General features: G+C 41.6%; 1 protein-coding gene across 1 annotated transcript in view; it reads right to left on the reverse strand.

Annotated features, from left to right (window-relative positions):
- Positions 1 to 22,118, reverse strand: part of tmem117 (transmembrane protein 117) — a gene marked incomplete at its 3' end in the record, with an annotated part of 118,675 nt that overhangs the window by 19,045 nt on the left and 77,512 nt on the right. Inside the window, exons 5-6 of the mRNA XM_079567113.1 lie at positions 21,553 to 21,650; positions 9,835 to 9,994 (exon numbers count right to left, since the gene is read on the reverse strand). Of these exons, the coding sequence (XP_079423239.1) occupies positions 9,835 to 9,994; positions 21,553 to 21,650 (258 nt within the window). The remainder of the gene's footprint in view (positions 1 to 9,834; positions 9,995 to 21,552; positions 21,651 to 22,118) is intronic.

Consider the following 22,118-nt stretch of genomic DNA (forward strand, 5'->3'; position numbering starts at 1 on the left):
TGCAGGGGCTTACAGGGGCTGTGCCCAGGGGCCCAGCAGGTTGAAGGGCCCCTGGGCATAAGGAGAAAATGAGAGAGTTCCCTCTCACTTTGCAGACTCCCTCACATGTAAGACTTAATCATATGACTTTGTACCCGAGACTAAACCAGGTCTAAACCAGGACTATACCAGGACAAAACCAAGACCAAGACTGAACCAGGGTTAAACCAGTTCTAAACAAGGTCTGAGCCATTTTCATTGAGTTGACACTGGGGAAAAATATGTACCTATTGGTCTGTTAAAATGCACCAAATTGCACCATTGAAATAAAAGAATCTCTGTGGGAGAACCCCCCCCTTTTAAATGTGTCCCCCCACCAGTCTGGCAGTCGGAAAGGTTCTTCTGTGAGGGCCCCGGAGCTCAAATTGGGGTCATTACGTTAAAACTGTTTACACAAGTTTTGTATTATGTTTAAGAAGTTGCTTCTGCATGTTAAAATAATAATAATAATAATACATCATTTATCCTTTCATTGTAGAGAGAGAGAAATCAGACAGGCATATGGGGGCCCTGAAAATGTTTTAGCCCCCGGGCCCATTTTACTTAAATCCAGCCCTGCTAATAAACACTGCTTTTGAAGCCCCCACTATGCGAGCAAATGTGTCGCTGCAAAGTCTCTCCAAACATGACAACACTGGCTCACTGAAATGTTAAAATGAGAAAACTTACAGATCAATAAAGTAATTTCCTTCTTCAAACTTGCCGTAATCATCATCGTAATTAGTTTCTGTTCTCTGTTAGCGTAAAATCAAGATACACAGAATTCAATCTGCCTCATATTAGCTGCATTTCCCTTTGGTTTTCTATTCCATGATTTGCTGCATAAATTCACCACATGCTCGAATCCTCCAGTGTTGCCCTACTGATGGGGAAGGTCCCTTGTCTAAGTCAGTAACAGCTTGGTGATGCCCCTTGGATATTAATTAAGACTTCTTGTATGATTCCTGCGCTGAAATATCAGTTGCTGTAGCGCTAACAGGCATCATGGCATTTTCAACTTGAACTTTAGCTAAAATAATGAGCTTTTTCTGCACACGTGTAGGGGGAAAGAAAGGAAACTTGCAGAAAGGATCAGCACGGCATCAGCATCTGTGGATGTGCACACATAGGATTAAAAAGATTTACCCTGGGAAATGGAAAGAAAAAGATGTTGAGAAAATATGCAAAATGTAGCTGGAAGGGAAAGCAGAAGGATCGTTATTCTGGGTATTAATTAGTCTGAGAACAAAAAGACGCGTGTTTTCTCAGAGAGATTAAAGCTGAACTATGTGGGGAATTTTATTAATGTTGTCCACTGTGCTACCTAAAAGAGCAAGGTGTCGCCAAAACGGAAGAATAATGAATAATATTAAGAATGCATTGCTTAATACGGCGCTTCGTTTGGACACAAGATGCTTTACATTCAGTCTTCGTATCAGACAAAGCTGCTCAAGGGCTGACGGAAACCTGTGCACTCTGTTCACCACCAACCTCTCACTCACAAACTACATTCTTAGGAAAAGGAGCGAGGGGTGTCGACTACAGAAAACACCTTTGGAGCAGGAATCGTGGTCATTGTGTGACCACCAAGCGGCTCTTTAACCTGTTATTTGCCATCTCCCTGATCAGTGAGTTAGGGTCATGATTAGGGTTAGGGATGGCAAATGTCATGCAGTGTTTCACTCACACACATCTTGCAAATATCTAGAAGGTCTTGGCTTTCGAATGAGGTATAGCACTGGCAGATAGGATATTTGGATATGCATAATTAGAGAAAATAACTCTAATCATAACCCTAATGTGTCTGGACTGAGCTGAATTGAAATCCAAAAAAGCTTCTGACTCTTTGCTTACATGCCACAGAACACGGAGACCATGAAAATAAATTGCATTAATTTAGATTCTACATCTATGTTCCATCGCTCAATAAAAATTCAGCCGAAGACAATGCAATAAGGTTGGTTTTTAGCTGTGTTTACACAATAAAAAGTCAGGTACCCCAGCTTTAAGACTCATGTTACTGCTAATATTTATTCATGAGTGATTAAAAAGATGACAAACTGAAGGACCGGACCCTCCAAACAAACACTAACTACTAACACAGGCTGTACACAAACATCACACAAACCAAATGAGAAAATGCTTAAACAAATGCTTAAAAAAAAGAATAAACCAAACCCAGGAAAGACAATCTATCTATACTGTAGTATAGTGCTTCCCAATGGGGCCCCAAAAACTTGTGTACAAAACAAGTAAACTGAAAAAATTAACTTAAATGAAAAAATACATATAAAACACATACATTATTATAGGGGGCCATGATGTCCTAGACCAGGGGTAGGCAAGTTTGCATTGTGGAGGGCTGACTTTAATAATAGCCAAAACCTCACCATTTTATACTTTTTTCTGCAAATGCCAATGTTTTACATTAGTGGTTTTCAAGTCATGGCTTTGGGACCCACCATTACCCAAGGGTGACAAGCTGCAACCCAAATAAAACTGTAAATTGTCAAATATCGTCTAAAAACAGCCCAATAACATTCATTTTAACTGATGCAGATTACAATGGAAAATGTAGAACATCTGGTCCTGACCCACAAGTTGAGAATCATGTTTTACATTATATATGAGTAAGTGTGGTGCTAGGAAATACTGACACTGTTTCTCGCATTTTTAGAATTTCATCTCATATTTGCATGAAAATATTTCTCAAAATCCTCTTGGGGGCCAGAGGTTCTGTGTGTAGGGCCGGATTTGGCCCCCGGGCCTGACGTTGCCTACTCCTGTCCTAGACTTGGGGCATGGCTGCTGTAGTAATAACCCATAGCACATTTTGAAATGGCCAACATAATGGTGTCGGGGTGATTCTTATTACAACATATAAAGCAAAATAAAGTATTACACATGTTTTCTCCAACACAAGGACTAAAAAGTGGAAGTTCCCATTATAGAGACGATTGTGCTCTGATGGAAATCTGGATGAAGATGTGCGTGGTTTTATCCCTTTCACTTGTGAGGTGCTCGAAGGCACATGGGGCGTGTAACAGCGAGGCCTTGGGTCCTAAATAACAGCAGTAAATGTGCTTCAGAAAACAGTGCTGTACAGAGCGGAAAACAGAAAGATCATAAACACAGGCGGGCGCAGAGACGGGAGGATGAAGGAGCGGAATCAAATAAGCCATGACTAAAATACTGTATACTCCAAAAAAAGAGAAGACATTTGTATTGAAGTAACTGTTCCGATCTGGGGATGCTGAGGTCGGTCAGACAGACTAAAGTCAATCTTTATCAGCTCCAAACCAGGACCAAACTATAGGTCTATAAACCAAGGATGCTTTAAACTCTGAACATGTTGTCCAAGTAGGGAGTGTTAAAGCAGTACAACGTAACTCTTGCCCCTAGAGGCCATAAGCGCAACTGCAGGTGTCGTAGCAAGTTGCGATTTTTCAACTTATTAATTGTCTTGGATTTGGAACATGTGACAGTAGAGTTGAGATAGACCTGTCCCGGAAGAAAAGGCAGACATTTTGGTATCCCCCTAAAAGGACATACTGTCTAAACTACTTTATAATTTCATTGAATAATAAAGACTGAAATCAACCAAATTACCTTGCACTTGAAAAACTCCTGATCATAGCTACAAAACAAATCAGCATGTTTATGACAAGATCCACTTATTTGCTTATTATCACTAACACCGTTACTGATGAGAGACAGTCACTCAAATCACAATTTATTAACCTTTCTCTTAAGTGCTCAGGTAGTTAATGAGGTCTATACATAATGAAGCGTCTGCTGTTGTGTGCATCGACAATGGATTAATTATATTTGACAACATTTACTTATTGGAGATGGTGAGCACTTTCAAGTACCTTGGCCACACCCAGATCAACATCCAAAGCAAAGCTGAGGTGTTCAAAAAGTGCTCTCAGCGACTCTACCTTCTGAGAAAACTCTGTAGTATCGAGGTCAGTCCACAAATTCTAGAATCTGTGTACAAATCAGTTATAAATAATAATAAACAAACTAGACAGGGTGTTATCGATGGGGAGACCTTAGCTGTACAAGGAAAAAGGACACTGACGAAAGCTCCAGCGATGGCCTCTGACTCACCCTCTGAACCTTCAGTTTGAGCTTCTGAACTCCAGGAGGCGATACAGAGTTCCACTGGCTAAAAACACTGTGTTTAAGAAATCTTTTGTCCCCTGTGCTGTGGGGATTCTGAATGAAGCAGCGACCTGAACACAATATCCACAGAAATGGACTGTTCTGTAATATTTTTTATTTTTATTTTTTTGTGTTTTATTTTTTCTACGTTTCTGTCTAGACTTGTGTTTTTATGTGTTGATGAGCCAAAGATGAATTTCTATTCTATTCTATTCTATTCTATTCTATTCTATTCTATTCTATTCTATTCTATTCTATTCTATTCTATTCTATTCTATTCTATTCTATCCTATCCTATCCTATCCTATCCTATCCTATCCTATCCACTTCTCTGTTTCCGGGTCATGGGGGCAGCTGTTGAAGCTTCCCAAATCACATTGCACCAGCCTCTTATGGCTCCTCCTGCAACCGGGCCTGTTGGTCTCTTATAAGGGGCGTCTGAACCGCTCTTTGTCTGACCCGTCACCCAGGACCTGTTTGCCATGTGAGACCCTACCAGGGGCACGAAGCCCCCGACAACAGAGCTCCCAGGATCATTCGGGCGCTCAAACCCCTCCACCACGTTAAGGTGGCGGTTCCAGGAGGGGCATTCTATTCTATTCTATTCCATTCTTATCAATGTCCAAATATTCAGATATACATTTTAATACCTAAACACAATATTTGTAATGACACAAACGCTAAAAAAAACTATGCAATAATCATTTCGAAAGGACGAGATCGCAGATACAAGCAGCCGAAAAGGGTGCGCCCTTCATGAGGAGCTCTGTTACCCGGGAGGAGCTCAGAGTAGAGTCGCTGCTCCTTCATGTCGAAAGGAGCAGCTGAGGTGGCTAGGGCATCTGTTCCGGATGCCTCCTGGTCGCCTCCCTCGGGAGGTGTTCCAGGCCTTGTGGAAGACCCAGGACACACTGGTGGGACTATGTGTCTGTGGCCTGGTGTCGCCTCATGGTCCCCCCAGATAAAGCAGAAGAAAATGGAACGATGGAACGATTTGTCATTGTTCCAGAAAACAAAGAAAACAAATTCGATTTTAAAAGTATTGGACACAAAAATATGTGGATACATTTTCAGCAAAACCTGCAATTGAATGTGATTTGAACCATATTTTTTGGTGAAAGATTTAGTGTTCATTTAAGGCTTTAATATAAGCACAGTTCGATCAATGACTTTTTTAATGCACCTGACACTATGCAGGTGTGGGCTCTCGGTATGACCTTTGGTACTATTCCCACCCTTCTTCAAACGCTTCATTATAATCCTGCATTTCACTGTAGCCGCTGCTCTCCTGCTCTGAGTGCGAGCGTGGGCTGGGCTCTTCCTATATTTTCAAACACAATGACAATTATTTTCCAAATGAGCGAGAGAAAATAGCTCAGTGTGAAGTAATTACTGGTCAGCGCAGCTACAAGCCCCTCTTTAAAATAATAAATTGTTTCGGTAAACACCAGAAGAATCATGTTCGGTGTGCCGCGCTTGTCCTAATAAGCATTACCAGGGGATTTCTAATGGTGCTCTGGCCGGGCCCCTGTGGCGCAGTACATTTGTAACACTAAAACACGGCCGTCCACTGCAGAGAGAGGCGATGTAATTAGAATAAGTAATAGAGAAACACGCATTTATGCAATAGGAGCAATGCTATATCTTAATTGAGTGGCTAAAACAGCACTTAAGCATCACTAAATCATAAACAGTACTCTATAGGAAAGTTAAAGTGAGCAAATCATACATATGGGACTTAAGAACAGACTTAAAGACATTGTTTTGGGTGCTTCAGCATTGATATTTTATATTTTGTAAGAGCCAACACAGTAGTTTAGCTCTGTTCATATTATAGCTACAGTATGAGGTTTTAGTATTACAGGATAAACCTTATACTTTGGTAACTTCCTTGTGACTGGAAGTATGGTAAAGGAAATGAGCTTGACCAACAGAAAAAAGACTTTAGCTTCCAGTTCGGTATTAAACACATCTAAAAGCTTCTTGGAAAAAAAGTGTCAAAATAGTGACAAAAACGAGTGTGAAAACACAACTAAACACGACAAAAACGCTTCACAAATGTGATTAAAAAGTTACAATCTGTTCTGCAGGTCTTAGCTTTCAAATGAGGCGCTACACTGGCCAAGCTCTAAAATCGAGAAGCTTTTAGATTTGGTCAATCATCAATCGTTGACAACAGGAGTTACCTCACCGGGCTGCAACATTAAAGCAATGAAACAAAACAATAAACAAGACAAAGTAAAGTTGAGGCGAATGAAGTATCCAGGCAAACTTAATGTCCAAAATAAACGTTGTGGGTGTCCCTTGTCCATAGACTCTCCGATAGGTGGGGGAGGAGGAGGAGGATGGGTGGAGGGGGGCGGGTTGAGGTCTGAGTGTCAATGTAATGATGACATATGATCACACATGATCATACCCCTTTGATTTAGTCCTGTTTTACTTATCCATCCAATCACGTAACCCCCCCTCCCCATGTGTATCCCATTTGTCTCTTCTATTGTGCCCTGTGTCCTTCTCACTTGTGTAAATATGCACTTATCTTATATACCCATCACTTTATACCTGTGTATTACCTATCACTTAATTTAAAAAAAAGAAAAAAGAAGTATCCAGGCAAACGTAATGTCCAAAATAAACGCCATGGGTGTCCCTTGTCCTTAGACTCTCCGATACGGCAAGGAAAAATTCAAAAACCCAGTGGGAGAAAATGCACTTAGTTGAAGTGGGGCGATAGGAGGTTAATAAGGAAACAAGCTTAATGTGTAAATTTGAGCTACTTGAAATGTTTATTAATGGAGGGAGATTAATGTAATGAGCAGTAAGTCAAAATGTTATCGTAATTATTGTTTATTTGTTCTTGCCCTTTGGTTGGTGACATAGACGGCTCAATAAAAGTCATTTAACTAAATCAGTTCTGGCCTTCTCGATATTGACAAGATGCTGCACATTTGAAATAATATGAAATAATGTCTCTGTAAGAAACAGTTTTGTGCTTATGTTTTATGTGCCACAGCATTAGATGAAGAAAAAATCATAAGGGACTGTTACTGTCTCAATTATTTACGCTCAGTACTGGATTAAACCTGGACACACATAAAACAGGAATGAACTTGATCCAAACCAGACTAACAGACAGATAAGAGAGGCCACAAACCAAGGCTACATAAGGAGTTCAGTCGATTAAATATACAGGACAACCCTCACCCAGGACAAAACCAAGTGTAAAGACAGTTTAAACTATTCCCCAACCATTAGCCTTGAAAGATGGGTAAAAAAAAAACTGTTTCCATTTGAGGACAATAAAATGGAGCTTAACTTTAACTAAACCAGCACTTGAACTTGAAACCACAGTTTGAGGAACACCTGTGTATCGCAAAAGTCTGTTTCTTCTAACCCGACTGACACTGACTGCAGTTTTGGCTTCTCTTTTACAATGAGGAGAAGAAAAACTCCCTTTTGCCACAATTTTCTCAATAAACATCAATAAATAAGCGCGTTTCTTGCCAGACCGAGGCCATTTACATATTCATGAGCCACTGTCACCGTGTTATTGATGCATGTGCTCCGTTGGGAGGAAGGACATCGCGCTGTAAAAAAAAAAAAAAGAAAAAAAAGGAGAAAAGAAAAAGTGCGGAAAGTGCATTTTCTTGAGTCGTCATTAGCAGAAAAACTCACAGAGGAGCTGCAGAGTTCAGGAGTGGGGTCGAGAAAAGGAAACCAGGAATGAGGGCTGTGCAAAACAGGTAAACACGGGCACGAATATACAAGTACAATGACACACATTAAAGCATTAGCATTATAGAGGCTATTCAAGCCTGGACCTACTTATAAGTGAAAAAAAAAAAAGCAACTCCATTTATGTATTTTATAACTTGAATTATGCTACTTAAGTTGAAATTCAAGGTGGGACATGTGATGCACTGACATTTTACATAACAAATCTATGACAATCCAAACTCCGAGGACAACTGGATCATAAAGCTTGATTTGTGATCTAAATGAGAATAACACTTGCATCTAGTCTTTTTAAGTAGGCCTGCATTAATCAAGGTTTAGTTTAGTACAAGTTGGTCATGTTTATGCCCACTACTGCCACCTCAGGTCTTATGCGTAACTGCAGTCTCTATATTAAGCTCATGCATGATGGCACTTCAGACCCGAAGTAACAACATTTTGAGTGAAAGTGAAGGATTTTAGAGGCAGTTGTGGTGAACAGGTCTGAGCTCATTCTACACATTAGGACATTGCTGGAACATGTAGGGGATGAAAATACTTAGTTTTTTAACATTTTTAAACCCCTTATAGTCCCTTTAAACATTAAGAGGACACACCATGCATGATATTGATAGATAAACACCTTCTGTACTCCTCAATATTGACTTTTCAACATCAATACTACATTTTCAGGGGGAATGCCTGTAAATGGAAATTACTTTGTCAGCAGGGAATGTATTGGTCTTTATCTCGTTGTGAAGATGGACTGACCTCTGCTGGCAGCAGTACAAATGGCATGCTTACAAATCAATAACACAGTTAAAGGAACAGGCCACCGTTTTTCCATACTGAGATATGGTCTTGCATTTGGCCTTTCCCAATGTGTTCCTATAGCTCCAAACGGGGGTGAAGTGGGAAGCTACCACGCTCATCCATGGGCACAAAGACCAGATAAGACAGGTACATCAACTCGTCTAAGCTCAGGTAATAACATATCACAGTATGGAAAAACAGTGGCCTGTTCCTTTAAGAAATTGCCACTATTTTTCCACATTTCTAGAGTACTTTAACAAGCATTTGATTTCTTTAATAATACTGGTCAAAATCTTCTATAAGGCCCGATGTACTATGATGGAGAGCAGGTTTTGGCTCCCAAGGGCTTTAAAAATGTGATGAATACTTCATTGTCCTATCTAGTATGCAACAAAATCCACAACATGCAAATCAGTGCTCTTCCCCTGCAGAGGAAACAACCAGAATAAACAGGATTACTCAAATCTGAAAGAAACTGTATTTTGCATGATATGTCAGGATCACCAGCGTGTTACCAGCACCACAGTTTGAGAAACACTTGCGTCCTTTCTACAACTCTTAAATTAAACATGTATGTGAGCACCGGCACCTTTGTCAATTGAGAGTCACCAAACAGACCTTCCTCTGCCCTGTCCCTTTGATGAATGTAGTGAAAACAGAGAGGGTGAACTGGGAGAGCCAGCCCCGAGACGTCCTGGGTGTGTTTTAATTGGCCCCAGGGGGAGAAAGGGCTGTACCTGCACGGGAGGAGGGAGGGGGGGGGACCTGCTGTGTCACAATGTCAACGTTTTAGTGTTACAAAATGAAGAGAGCCTTGTAAGGGCCTTGTAAGCCATACAAATACACGGGGCTTAAACAGTGTTCGCTTTAATACCATTTTAATGCCTTTTTAATGCATATTTCATTGCTTTAGATTTGCACACAACCGAGGAATGCTTTTCAATGACATTCAAGGCCTTCATTTTGGCAAAATTCATTTACTGACATTTCAAAAGCCCACAAAAACCCTTACACGGTACAAAGTATTAATTGAAATGTCCGGACATCCCTGACACCCGCGCCCGGGGGGGGGGGGAGGGATGTGAGGGGGGTGAGGGGGGTTGCGTAGCGGGGTGGACGTACCTGCATGACGATGAGCAGGTCGAACACCAGGATGAATGAGGCCAGAAAAGCCCGCGAGACCTCATCGCTGGGCAGGAAGCCTCGGTTCAGGTTGTCCCAGCTGATCCAGTCTGTGCTGATGACCAGGACCACGACGGAGGTCAGCGAGAACAGCACCGACCTGAGAAACGAGCATATGGAAACAAGACAAGAGTTTGCTATTCATTTGAAACGAGGCAACAGTGGCTCAATGGTCGGTAAGTGTTCATTGTGAAGTGCTTTATATAATTGTGACATTAAAGTAGACAAAAAGACCTTATTTTGGGTGCCTGAGCTTAGATATTTTACGTTTTATAATTTGAAAATATGTCTCTGTAAGAACTAAATAGCAACAATGAAATGCAGGTGAAAGAGCTGGTGAAAATCTTGACAGGGGCTCCTCCTGTTGGCAGATATAGGAATAATTTTCTATAAACATACAGCGTGGTTAGCAACTTCAGCAGCACGTGATGAACTTCAAGCACAGAATGGCTCAAAATCGATAATGTTTGGCTTTCAAAATGTGGAGAACCCAGTTTTTGGGTTTGAACAATTGTATTCAGGAAGTACAGAACGAGGCGCTGACACCGTAGAAGAAGAAACAGCTAAATTTGACAGCTTTGTCCGAGGATTACTCAAAACTGTGTGAATGTAGTGAAATACTCCTCCAGGTAATAGGGTCCAGGGTTTAAATCTCAAGAAAGTCCACTTTAATATTGCCATAAGGAAGTACAGGACGAGGCGCTGACACCGTAGAAGAAGAAACAGCTACATTTCACAGCTTTGTTCGAGGATTACTCAAAACGGTGTGAATGTAGTCAAATACTACTCCAAATATTAGGGTCCAGGGTTTAAATCCCAAGAAAATCCACTTCAGTACTGCGATAATCAGATCCACATTGCCTCCGGTCACTGTAATGCGTATTCTGTGCACAAAACCTGCCTTGTTTAAATCCAAATTGGAATGAGCAGAAAGTTGTTTGAATAAATAAGTATTTACAGGTTGTGTGGCGGAAAGCGAGTTATACAATAAACCCGAATCAATATACTTTCAGGGGGTCATTTAACAAGACAGGTGCAAAATAGAGAGTAAGCTGGTCGGGATAAAAACATATAGCTATATTTTTGGGCATGTTGCACCTTCTCTACCATCTGAAATTTGCTGCTATTGGCTCCATAATGAAAATATGATGCTTACAGGGGTGGGAACCTATATGTTATTCTTCCTCCCACTCCTTCTTGAGTTTATGTACAGTATTGACCAAGGTGAAGCCCTTTCTCTCACGCCAAGACCTTGAGAACTTGCGACTCGCGCATTTATCACTTCTCGGTTGGAGCATGGCCTCCCACAGTCATCACTCCACCGGCTACAGTTCGTGCAGAGTGCAGCAGCCCCGTCTTCTCACCGGTTCATCCAGACACATCACCCCTGTCCTCTCCACCCTGCACTAGCTCCCGGTCCGTTTTCGGATTGATTTTAAAATGTTGATGCTTGTTTTCAAAGCTGGAGTTGCTGACCGTGCTTCGCCCCAGCAGAGCTCTCCGGTCTGCGGATCAAATGGTTTTGGACGTCCCGGTACAAACAGTGGCTCGATCGTTCCTTTAGGGTTTGCCCCGCCTAAACTGTGGAACAGCTGCTCCTCAGTCTGTGCATTCTTTATAAATAAAGACTCATCTTTTCAAACTCGCTTTTGATACTTAGAACACACTGAATTGTGTCTAGGATGCATTCATTATGTGTTCATTAATTGTTTTTATCTTTCTGTGAAGCTCTTTGGTGCTATATAAATAAACCTTGATTGATTGATTGAGTATTATATTAAAGTATATATTGTAAAGGCTGCACATAGAATTGCAAAAAAATATGTAAACCATGAGAATATGAAATGTACCTCAAACTCGGAATAAACAATCAATCAATAAATCCAACTTGACAACCGATTAATTAACTTTAACATTAAAGGGGCTGGATGCAAGTTGGCCATTTTAAACTCACTACTGCCACCTCAGGCCATATGTGTAACTGCACCTTCTATATTGAGCTCGTGCATGACGGCAATTTGGACCCGAAGTGACACCTTTTTAAGTGACAGTGCAGGATTTTAGAGGCAGTTGTGGTAAACAGGTCTGGGCTCATTCTACACATTGGGACATGGCTGGAACATGTAGGGGGAGGAAAATACATAATTTTAACATTTTGAAACTCCCTATAGTCCCTTTAAAGCAGTGCTAAGTAACTTGTTCACCTTACTAAATCCTTTTTGTAGTCCCTCTGGTGGTAATACAAGGGTTAATGGGATGACTGGGGGGTCTTTCATCTCCCCCTGGTGTCTCTGGCCAGAAAACCACAATTGCAACTTCCTTGCCACCGGGTCGGAGGGGCAATACACACTAATGGGATCATGAAGAAAACGCTAACATGCTAACGGGCAAAGCTAACTGCAGGCTAGCGCCACTTAAACAGTATTTACAGCCAAGTTTGAGTGAAAAAAATGATCTCCATTGTGTAATTGTATGTATAATATCCCTCTCGTAGAATTTACTCTCACAATTAATGAGCAAAAAAACATGACATGCCACGACACCTGGAGTAGCGCTTATGGCCTCTAGGGGCATTACTTAGTACTGCTTTAAAGAATACTTATTTTCCACTTCCAGAAAAAAATTGCTTGTTCGATTTGTGAAAAGTTGTTTTATCTGATCTTAGACTAGACCAAAGCTACTCAAACTTTAGATACAATCTCTTAATTCAAGTGTAATTACGTAATTTGTTCTTTTGTTCTTTTTCCAGTGTGGTTTCACAGTCAGTGGCCAAAGCAGCACTCAGATTAATGACTATCTGAAGAGACATGTGTTTATCACAAAACAAAATGGCTAGTGGCTGCTACACACATTGCGCGTGATTTACAGCAAAATCGTATTGCAAGGACTTCGCCGTGTTCACAAAGGTGTAGCAAAAGAGGTAGGAGTGGTGGTGTAGTGCTGTTGTCACTCTTGCTAAGACATCTGTATAGCTGAAAGGTTTATTTCTGTGCTCTCTGTCAGCCTCTCCCCGGCACTGCAATCTGCATTCTCCCAGTGCTTTGGCCCAGTGCACTGCAGAGAGAAGCCAGCTCATATCCTCCTTCAATTTCACACAATTTCATAGCTTTCATTAGTCGATAATAAGATTTCTCTTCTCTGCATGGGCGACTTTTGGCACAGTATTTTTTTTAATAATCTACCACAAAGCTCACGGGTGTATTGACATGATGTACCCAAAAGTGCGTTTATCAATCAAATTTTCAAAAGGAGAAATTTCATACAATGCCTCGTCAAATCCGGCATCGATCGCAAACGCAGCGAGTCGCGGCGTCCATCAATAACAAGAGCGGCATCAGGAAAAAGTCGCACGCCCACACGCCCAGCGCATTTTAATCACAGGTGAATCAATCCGGCGACTGGGAGAGACGAGTCCGCTGTTTGAGATCTCTACAGCGTGTCAAAGGAGAGGCCAGATGTGGGTGAAGCAGACACAGAGACACGTGGAAAATATAAATAAATTGCTAAGTAGGTCGTTAAGGATGAGGCGCAACCCTTGGCTCTCCGTGAAGACTCCGTCGATGAAAGGTGAAATCAAGTCGTGTAATAGATGGCTGGAGTTTCTAAACAGCCGTACATCCATCTTCTTCCGTTTTATCCGAGGTCGAGTAGTGAGTGAAATGTTAATGTGGCCAAAAGTTCAGCGCATTGCCGCTCCTAAACAAGATAAATTCACTTGATTCGAAATGAAGTTTACATAATAGTCTACATATTATAGTGATTATGGGATAAATACTGATTATGATTTAACAAATTATCATTTTAAACTCTCTATATATAGGGCATACAGCATATTTTGGCAAACATGTAGTCAAAGGGATATTTCAGGATTTTTGACATAGGGCCTCATTTTGTAGTTATCCAGAGTTTTGCTGATTTCTGGAGATATTTTTTTTGTAATTCATGCAGTTCTTCTGTTTGGAGAGTTACGTGGCGCTAGGCTAATGCAAGGCTAGCACATTTCTATGGTATCAGCCAGCCTGCATTAAAAACAGTCTGACCCGCTCCACAGAGCACCTGAGGCAAATCACTTATAACTCCAGACTAACGATATAAATGTCGATTGAATAATTTTAGCCATTTTGCATTTAAAATAACTTATACTTGAGCAGCATCAGCTTCGTGGTTGTATAAGCTACGCAGCGGTGGAGTGATCTGCTAAAAAATAGTACCCTCAAAATGCGATCATTCATGTGATGCAAGGTCAGTTATATTCCAAAAATTACTCTATCTACACAGACATTTATATGGTTAGTCTGGCGTTATAAGTGATTTGCCTCAGGAGCACTGTGGAGCAGGTCAGACTGTTTTTAATGCAGGCTAGCTGATACCATAGAAATGCGCTAGCCTTGCACTAGCCTAGCGCCACGAAACTCTTCAAACATAAGAACTGCATGAATTAAATTTAAAAAATCTCTCCAGTATTCAGCAACACTCTGGAAAACTAGGAAATGAGGCCCTATGTCAAAAATCCTGAAGTATCCCTTTAAAGCTGCCATCACAGTGGTCTCTAGGACGCTCCAGGATCAATTGTTTTGTAGGTTTGACCACTCATACAGCCCCTGGGTCACTACAAGGTCAAATATGCATAAATATCACCTTTCTTTGTTCACTTAAAAAGTTGCATAATGCACCTTTAAGCTCTGTTCCAAATGTACTTGCTTTTAAAAGATCCAACAATGAACATGGAATACAAAGAGACACAACTTACTTTGGGTAAAAAATAGTATTACATTAGGAAAATGGGGGAAAACATGCAAATAAATGTAACCATAAATATTGAGGCCAAAATGTATGGTCTATCTGTCATTACAGAAAGATAAGTCGATATAGTATTTATCATTACAGCCCTAATAATAACCCAGGTACATAGCTAAACTAATAGTCTCTTTAGTACTATAGTATTTGAGTACACACAAATATATTAAGTGGGTAGCTTTGTTTGGATAGTAATGTCAATAATCTAAGCAGTGATTAGTCATTTTTGTTTTATTTTACTGATAATGAGTTCCTAGCTCAGGCTTACATGTATCTGCAAACAAAAATCTAGCATTTTTGTAGCAATGGCACCTCCGCAGCTACAATGTAAGTGGGTTAAGCCCTTATGCATAGTGAGACGATGTCAGAGCCTCTGTCTCCTTCTCACTTGCCCTTCATGTTTCCCAGTGGTCCTTAACTGCCCCACAGGAGACCCCTCCTCACCCGCACCATGTCTGATCTGACTGACAGCTCTGAAGTGCCGCTGTGAAAGAGGACCTTCGGGAGATGGCCCTGGTCTGTAGAAACATATCTAAACATCTACCGCTGCTCGACCCCCTCCTCCATTCAGCTGCTTACACGGCAGCAGGGGCATCAGGGGTTCAGACCTGCGCTTTTAAAGCAGGTGTGACTGTGAATGTGAGGATCTGATCTAGGACTGAGCCGAGGCTAAACCAGGACAGACCAAACCAAGAGAAAACTTTGATATTAATAAGCAAAGAGGTTACAGCAGGCTTTTGGGCAGAAAAATGTGTAAAATGTCATACAAAGCTACAGCTGAATATGTTTTAGACCATAACTTTTGTCTTTTCGAAGCACTTATGTCATATTTTTCAAGACATTTCGAGGATTTGGTTTGGTATGGTTTTTATGACATTTACATGGAGGGAAAAAACCCCATGATATTTCTGAAAATGAGTTTGTGAAGATTTCTAAACCAGATCTAATCCATAACAGATGGAACGTAGAAGATACTGAACAAACCAGGGTTAAATCAGGAAATTGCTCTCAATTAAACCAGGACTAAGGTTGCAAAATTTGTGGGAACATTTGGGAATTAATGGGGATGAACAGGGAAGTAACACGACTGAATGCTGCACAGCATAATAATCTGATTTGATCGTTACAGACTGAAATATCTTTCACAGCAGAGATGAAAAGTCTCAAAGAAATCTTCATGTCTGACGGCTGGATTCGAAGAGGGCAGTGTTTTAGTGTGCAGTATTACAATATTATGTTGGATCGGAGTGGGACATTCCTCAACATGCATGTTTTGTGGTTCAAAAACATAATTATGAGTTGGTTATTCAGCAAAGAATGCAAAAACATCATGTTTATTAGGGCTGGGACGATACACTTTTGTCACGATCCGGTACGTGTTGCGATACAATAAGTACTTACAGTATTGATAAATGATATGTTTTCCTTAAAATGTGTAAAAAGTCATGTGTCCAAAGTTTAGAAACCAAATTAGGAGTGTGACAATATATCGATTTTATTTATATTATATTTTTATATTGCGATATTTTGCGGGACGATACGATTTTTTATACTGATATCCATACTTTGATGAAGAGTCAATAGAGGCAGGACAGCAGGGGGCAGCACTACAGTTTTAAGCACTTTAACCAAACACTGTCACACAAATAAATTACTTCTAATTATAGTTTTTATATCTATAAAGAAATTTGAGGTTGATGTATTCCTTTTGAAATATGACTGTGGTTTATTTAAATGTAAAAGTCACTGACAGATCTATAGACCTATTTTAAGTATATAAGTTAGGGATCATTTATAGACAGAAAAAGGGCTACGAAGCACATGAAAAGAAATGTTAATGATGAATAATATGTAGTATGATAAAATAAAGGTTAAAAGTAGCATGTTTTTTATAAAATCGTGATGCATTGTAGGTTATTTTTGTGCAATATATTAATTACCGCAGTATCAGTGTAACCTGAGATTATCGTTATCATAAGCCATGTATCATCGTATCGAATCGTGAGGTACCAAGAGGTTCCCATCCCTAAACCAAATGCCATTTATTGAAGTGTTAAGATTGAGAATCCATTAACACAAAATGTAACAAAGTGCTGCTGTGTAACTGTTGCTGGAAAACAAAGGAGCGTGTGATAAAACGCCTCCAAACACCCAAGTATTGAAAGTACTGCGATTCTTGATAAAGTATCGATGCTTGTTATTGCAGCACAAAGTATAGCGATCCGAACCGAAAAAAGTAAAAACATGACTTGTCGCTATGAATAATCAGGCTCAGAATGTATGGACTTGGCTTCTTCTTTGTACTTCTTTTTTTTCTCCCTCAAATCTAAATATTTGACACTTGCTGATGCCCCCATCCGTGGAGAGGGGCATCAGCACTTTCTCCGATCTGTAAACAACTAATAATGGGCGAGTCCGACGCGCCTCTCGCCATTTGCTTAGCTGTTATTTACGGGCCGTGGTCTGAGCTAAAGCCGTCTCCGCACTGTGCCCTGCGACCTTGCTGTGTCCATTGATTTCTGCACCCTGTCGGTCTAATTAAAGGTGCCGACATTGAGTGAGGGGAGATTAACACAGATATTGACCCGGGACTCACAGCCCTCTTAGGAATATATTAAAGATGCTTCTACCCCCGGAGACGCCGCGAGAGAACAGGCGGTGTTTTGGCAATTAACTTTTTCCATGAATGCGTACTGTTTGATGATCGCTAAATGACCTCACAGCTAATTCTCCCGCAAGGTTATAGATCTAAAATAAAGACCGAATATTTAAGTTCTGTCTCATTTCATTTTTTTTTCAGAAAGTGACTACATTTCACCACTTTATCATATCACTTTCCTTTTTAAGAGTTTCTTATCAATGTTGGTTTCAAGAAAAGTTTCCAAGGTTCCTCAGGCTACAGTGGTTTTCATACCTGACAGTTTCAATTGCTTCATGCGGTCTTCCTCAGTTGCGGCGACGAGTCTTGTCGGCTGATCAAAACCGGTTTTGGCCCAGTTTTCCTACCGGTGCACACGGCCATTAAACAAAAAGCTGAACAAGAACGCGAATCCGCCATCTCTGATCGTTGCAAAAGCGTACAAATCACGTTATGAACTGGGATGGAGGAGAATAAACGCTGTGGCTGCAATTGGGATTAAGAAACATGCCCCCAGGACAGTTAACCGGGATGACAGGGCATTTTTGCTTTCACACACCTGGGACGCTGTACTGAAGAAGATGGACTGCAGATGGCAAGCTGATGGCCTAAAGGTCTTTGAGAGGCATTTGAGATCTACGAATCACCAGATTTCTTCTTCTGAAACACTGAAGAGGCACCAAGAGCCCCCCACGCCTGCAGCACAGAGAAGGCGCCACAGAGAAGGGCGAGGAGGTATTTGGGCAAGACTCGCACACACAAGCATGGTGATGGGAATGACCTAGGGCTGGGCGACATGGACCAAAAGTCAAATCACGATATATTTAGGTTGAATATCGATACACCATATATATCCCAATATTTTTTCCGCAAAGTGAGAATAGTAGTGAGGAGTAGTTTTATTGAAAACTCACTATAAAATGTAATAATAATAATAATAATAAATTTTATTTATAATGCACTTTACATTTGACACCAAATCTCAAAGTGCTACAATGGACAGCATAGTTAAAAACAAAACATTATAAAATACAACACAACATATATTAAAAGACAGGACTAAAAAACGAAAGCATTAGCTGTTAAAATAAGCTTTAGTAAAAAGGTGGGTTTTAAGTCCTTTTTTAAATGTGTCCACTGTCTGTGGGGCCCTGAGGTGATCTGGGAGGGCGTTCCACAGGCAGGGAGCAGCGGCTTCAAAGGCCCTGTCGCCCATGGTTTTGAGCCGTGTCCTGGGCATGACCAGACGGTGCTGTTGGCCTGACCGGGTCCTGGTTGAGGTGTGTGGTGTGAGCAGTTCGGTGAGGTAAGTGGGGGCCACACCGTGCAGACAGTGATGGGTGTGCAAGAGGACCTTGTATTGTATGCGGGACTGAATGGGGAGCCAGTGCAGTGTACGGAGGATGGGGGTGATGTGCTCGTGTTTTCGCACCCTCATCAGGATCCTGGCAGCGCTGTTTTGGACATACTGGAGCTTTTGGAGGCTCCTGCCAGGGATCCCGATGAGGAGTGCATTACAGTAGTCCAGCCTGGAGGAGACAAAAGCATGAATGAGCTTCTCTGCAGCAGGAAGGGAGAGGGTGGGGCGCAGTTTGGAAATATTACGGAGGTGAAAGAAGGCAGTTTTGCAGATGGAGGTGACATGATTGTCAAAAGAAAGGTGGGGGTCAAATTTAACCCCTAGGTTAGTGACAGAGGGAGAGAGGGGAATGGTGTGTCCAAAGAATGAAACAGTGGTAATTGGAGAGGAGCAGAGTTGATGAGAGGTTCCAGTTTGAATGGCTTCTGTTTTAGAGCCGTTGAGCTGCAGGAAGTTTTGACTCATCCACGCCTCTATCTCCTCCAGGCAGGAGCTGAGGCGTGCAGCCGTGGCAGAGGGGGAGCTAGAGGGAGTGACTCGGAGGTAGAGTTGTGTGTCGTCAGCATAGCAGTGGAAATTAATTCCATGCTTGCTGACGACACGACCCAGGGGAAGCATGTAAATGGTGAAGAGGGTTGGGCCGAGTACGGAGCCCTGGGGGACCCCACAAGTGACAGTGTGGGGTCTGGATTTTGCATCCCCCAGAGCTACACACTCGGTTCTGTCAGTGAGGTAGGAGTGAAACCATTGAAGGGCGGTACCAGAAAGACCAGTGTAGTGTTGGAGCCGGTGCAGGAGGATGTGGTGGTCTACAGTGTCAAACGCAGCAGAGAGGTCGAGAAGAATGAGGAGGGATGTGGAACCGGAGTCAGAAGCCATGAGCAGGTCGCTGGTGACTCTGATGAGAGCTGTTTCTGTGCTGTGGGAGGGACGGAAACCAGATTGAAATTTCTCATATAGACTGTTAGTTTTGAGATGATTATGGAGCTGGGTGGAAACAACTTTTTCGAGGAGTTTGGAAATGAATGGGAGATTTGAAATTGGTCTGTAATTTGACAGGGGTATAGGGTCCAAGGTGGGTTTTTTTGAGGAGGGGTTTGATGAGAGCAGTTTTGAGGGAGGTGGGAACATGGCCTGTTTCTACGGACAGGTTTATTATTTTGGTTATGAGGGGACTGATGGAGTTGTTGTGAGTTTTAAGCAGAGGAGATGGGAGGGGGTCAAGGCGGCAGGTGGATGGTTTGGATTTACGGATGATGTTCTCGACCTCCTGCTGCGTTGTGAGGTAGAATTGTGATAGAGGTTGTGCGATGGGTGTTTCGGGCAGGTCTAGTGAGGTGCTATTGAGAAGTGGGAATGAGGAACGGATATTGTTAATTTTTGAAGTGAAAAAGTCAAGAAACTGGTTGCAATTTGTATCTGTGTGACTGTAGAATGATGAGATTTGTGGTTTGAGGATGTGATTTATTGTTGTGTAATGTAATGTAAAATGTAAACATAAACACTGTATAAGAAAGCTCCGTAAGGTGCACATTTCCATCCATCCATCCATCCATCCATCCATCCTCTTCACCAGCCCCTTTTGGCGCCTCCTGCAGGTGCTGGGTCCACAGAAGGACGGCCTCACGATTCAAACCGGGGCTGTCGGTCTCTCATAAGAGGCTTCTGAACCGCTCTTTGTCTGACCCGTCACCTAGGACATGTTTGCCATGGGAGACCCTACCAGGGGCACAAAGCCACCGACAACAGAGCTCCCAGGATCATTTGGGTGCTCAAACCCCTCCACCACGTTAAGGTGGCGGTTCCAGGAGGGGAGGTGCACATTTACATAAAAAAATAAAATAAAAAATGGATAAAAAATAGCCTATAAAATAAGTATTACAGCGCAAATTTGAACTATATCAATATATGCCATATGGTCTAATTCCATATCTCATTTAAAAATATATCGATAGCTCTTAAATATCGATATATTGTCCAGCCCTAGAAGGACCCCAGTACTATAAAGCTGATAACTTCATCACCATGTAACATCATGAAGGATGTCAAGCTCTGAGGCAGGACTTTGCATGTTCTCCCCGTGTTTAGTGTAGTTTATTGGTTTATTTGTCTGCGTAGGTTTCCTCTGGATTCTCTAGCTTCCCTTGCCTCCAAAATCATGCTGGTCAGAGTCGCAGTAGCTCAAGACTAACCCAACATCTGATCTACGCAATTTCATTGTACAATAATATTGTATAATGACAATAAAGGTCTTTGTTCATACCTTCACTGGTAGGAAAACAGTGCTAATACCTGTTTAGATCAGCCGACAAGAGCAACATGACGTTATCTCTCTGAAGAAGAATGCAGGAAGTGAACAGCAGGAAGCAAAACTGTCAGGGATGAAAACCACACTGGTCTGATAAACCATAACATTATCACGAGACCAAAGACCAAATTAACTTCTTTGGACACTTAAGCGTTGGGTTAAAGAGGATATTTTAGTCCCTGAGCCTGAGCGTTCAGGCAGCAGCACAAATACTGAGGCACTTCGTCGGCATGGTGAGTTTGAGTAATGTCTCTTTTCCCACGCTTCACTCCCTTTCATGCTTAACCGTCCTGCCTCATTAAGCCTGCTGGCCAAGAAATAGACAAACAAAATTCACCAAAATTACACACATCTAGTTGCTATCAGTTACATATTCTTTTCCTGATGCTCACTTCCTAAGAAAATCTCTTCCTAAACCCTATCAAGCTGTTAAACTGAAATATTTGGTTGCTGAAGCTAAATTACTCCTCTCCTTTTGGATTTGCCGTCTGTTTTACAAAAAATATTCCCATTGTTTATGCTCACATTTTCTTCATTCATTTGCTACAGTCTTACCAGAAGAGGACAATGCGGTTGTTGCCACGTTTCCAGAAGCGTCTGGCTGTTCGGCCCCAGTCCGGATAATGCTGGTCCTGGAGCATCATATCTGTCACCTGTGGACACAACCAGGCCACGGTAAATGACTTCTGTACAGAGGCGGGATGTGGACAGAAAGGAAAACATTAGAGAGAATAGGTTTGCTACAGACAGTCATTAAGGAGATGCTTTGCACTTCCATTTGCAGGTGTTTCACAAAATGATCTCGACAATGGTATTTATAGCGGGTCACTTGACAAATAATGCTCATGTTTTTGCACCTTTAGAACCCAATGTGATTTACAAAAGATTATTCATTAACTCCATAAGACACTGTGTATTTGTTTCTTCAACCTGGAAACTCCAACTGCAAACAGCCGAACAGAAGAATGAGAGGAAACTGGGATATTTAAAAGCAAATCGGACACAACGGGTGACTTGAGTGTTGAATTGACTGAACATTTCACCAAAAACTGCTGTTGAATGTGTTTGGGACCGTATTTCTTATATTTTTAATGGACTTAACTGTCAAATTGAGATTTATT

Source organism: Gobius niger (assembly GCF_951799975.1).
Source record: "Gobius niger genome assembly, chromosome: 12".
Taxonomy (NCBI): Eukaryota; Metazoa; Chordata; class Actinopteri; order Gobiiformes; family Gobiidae; genus Gobius; species Gobius niger.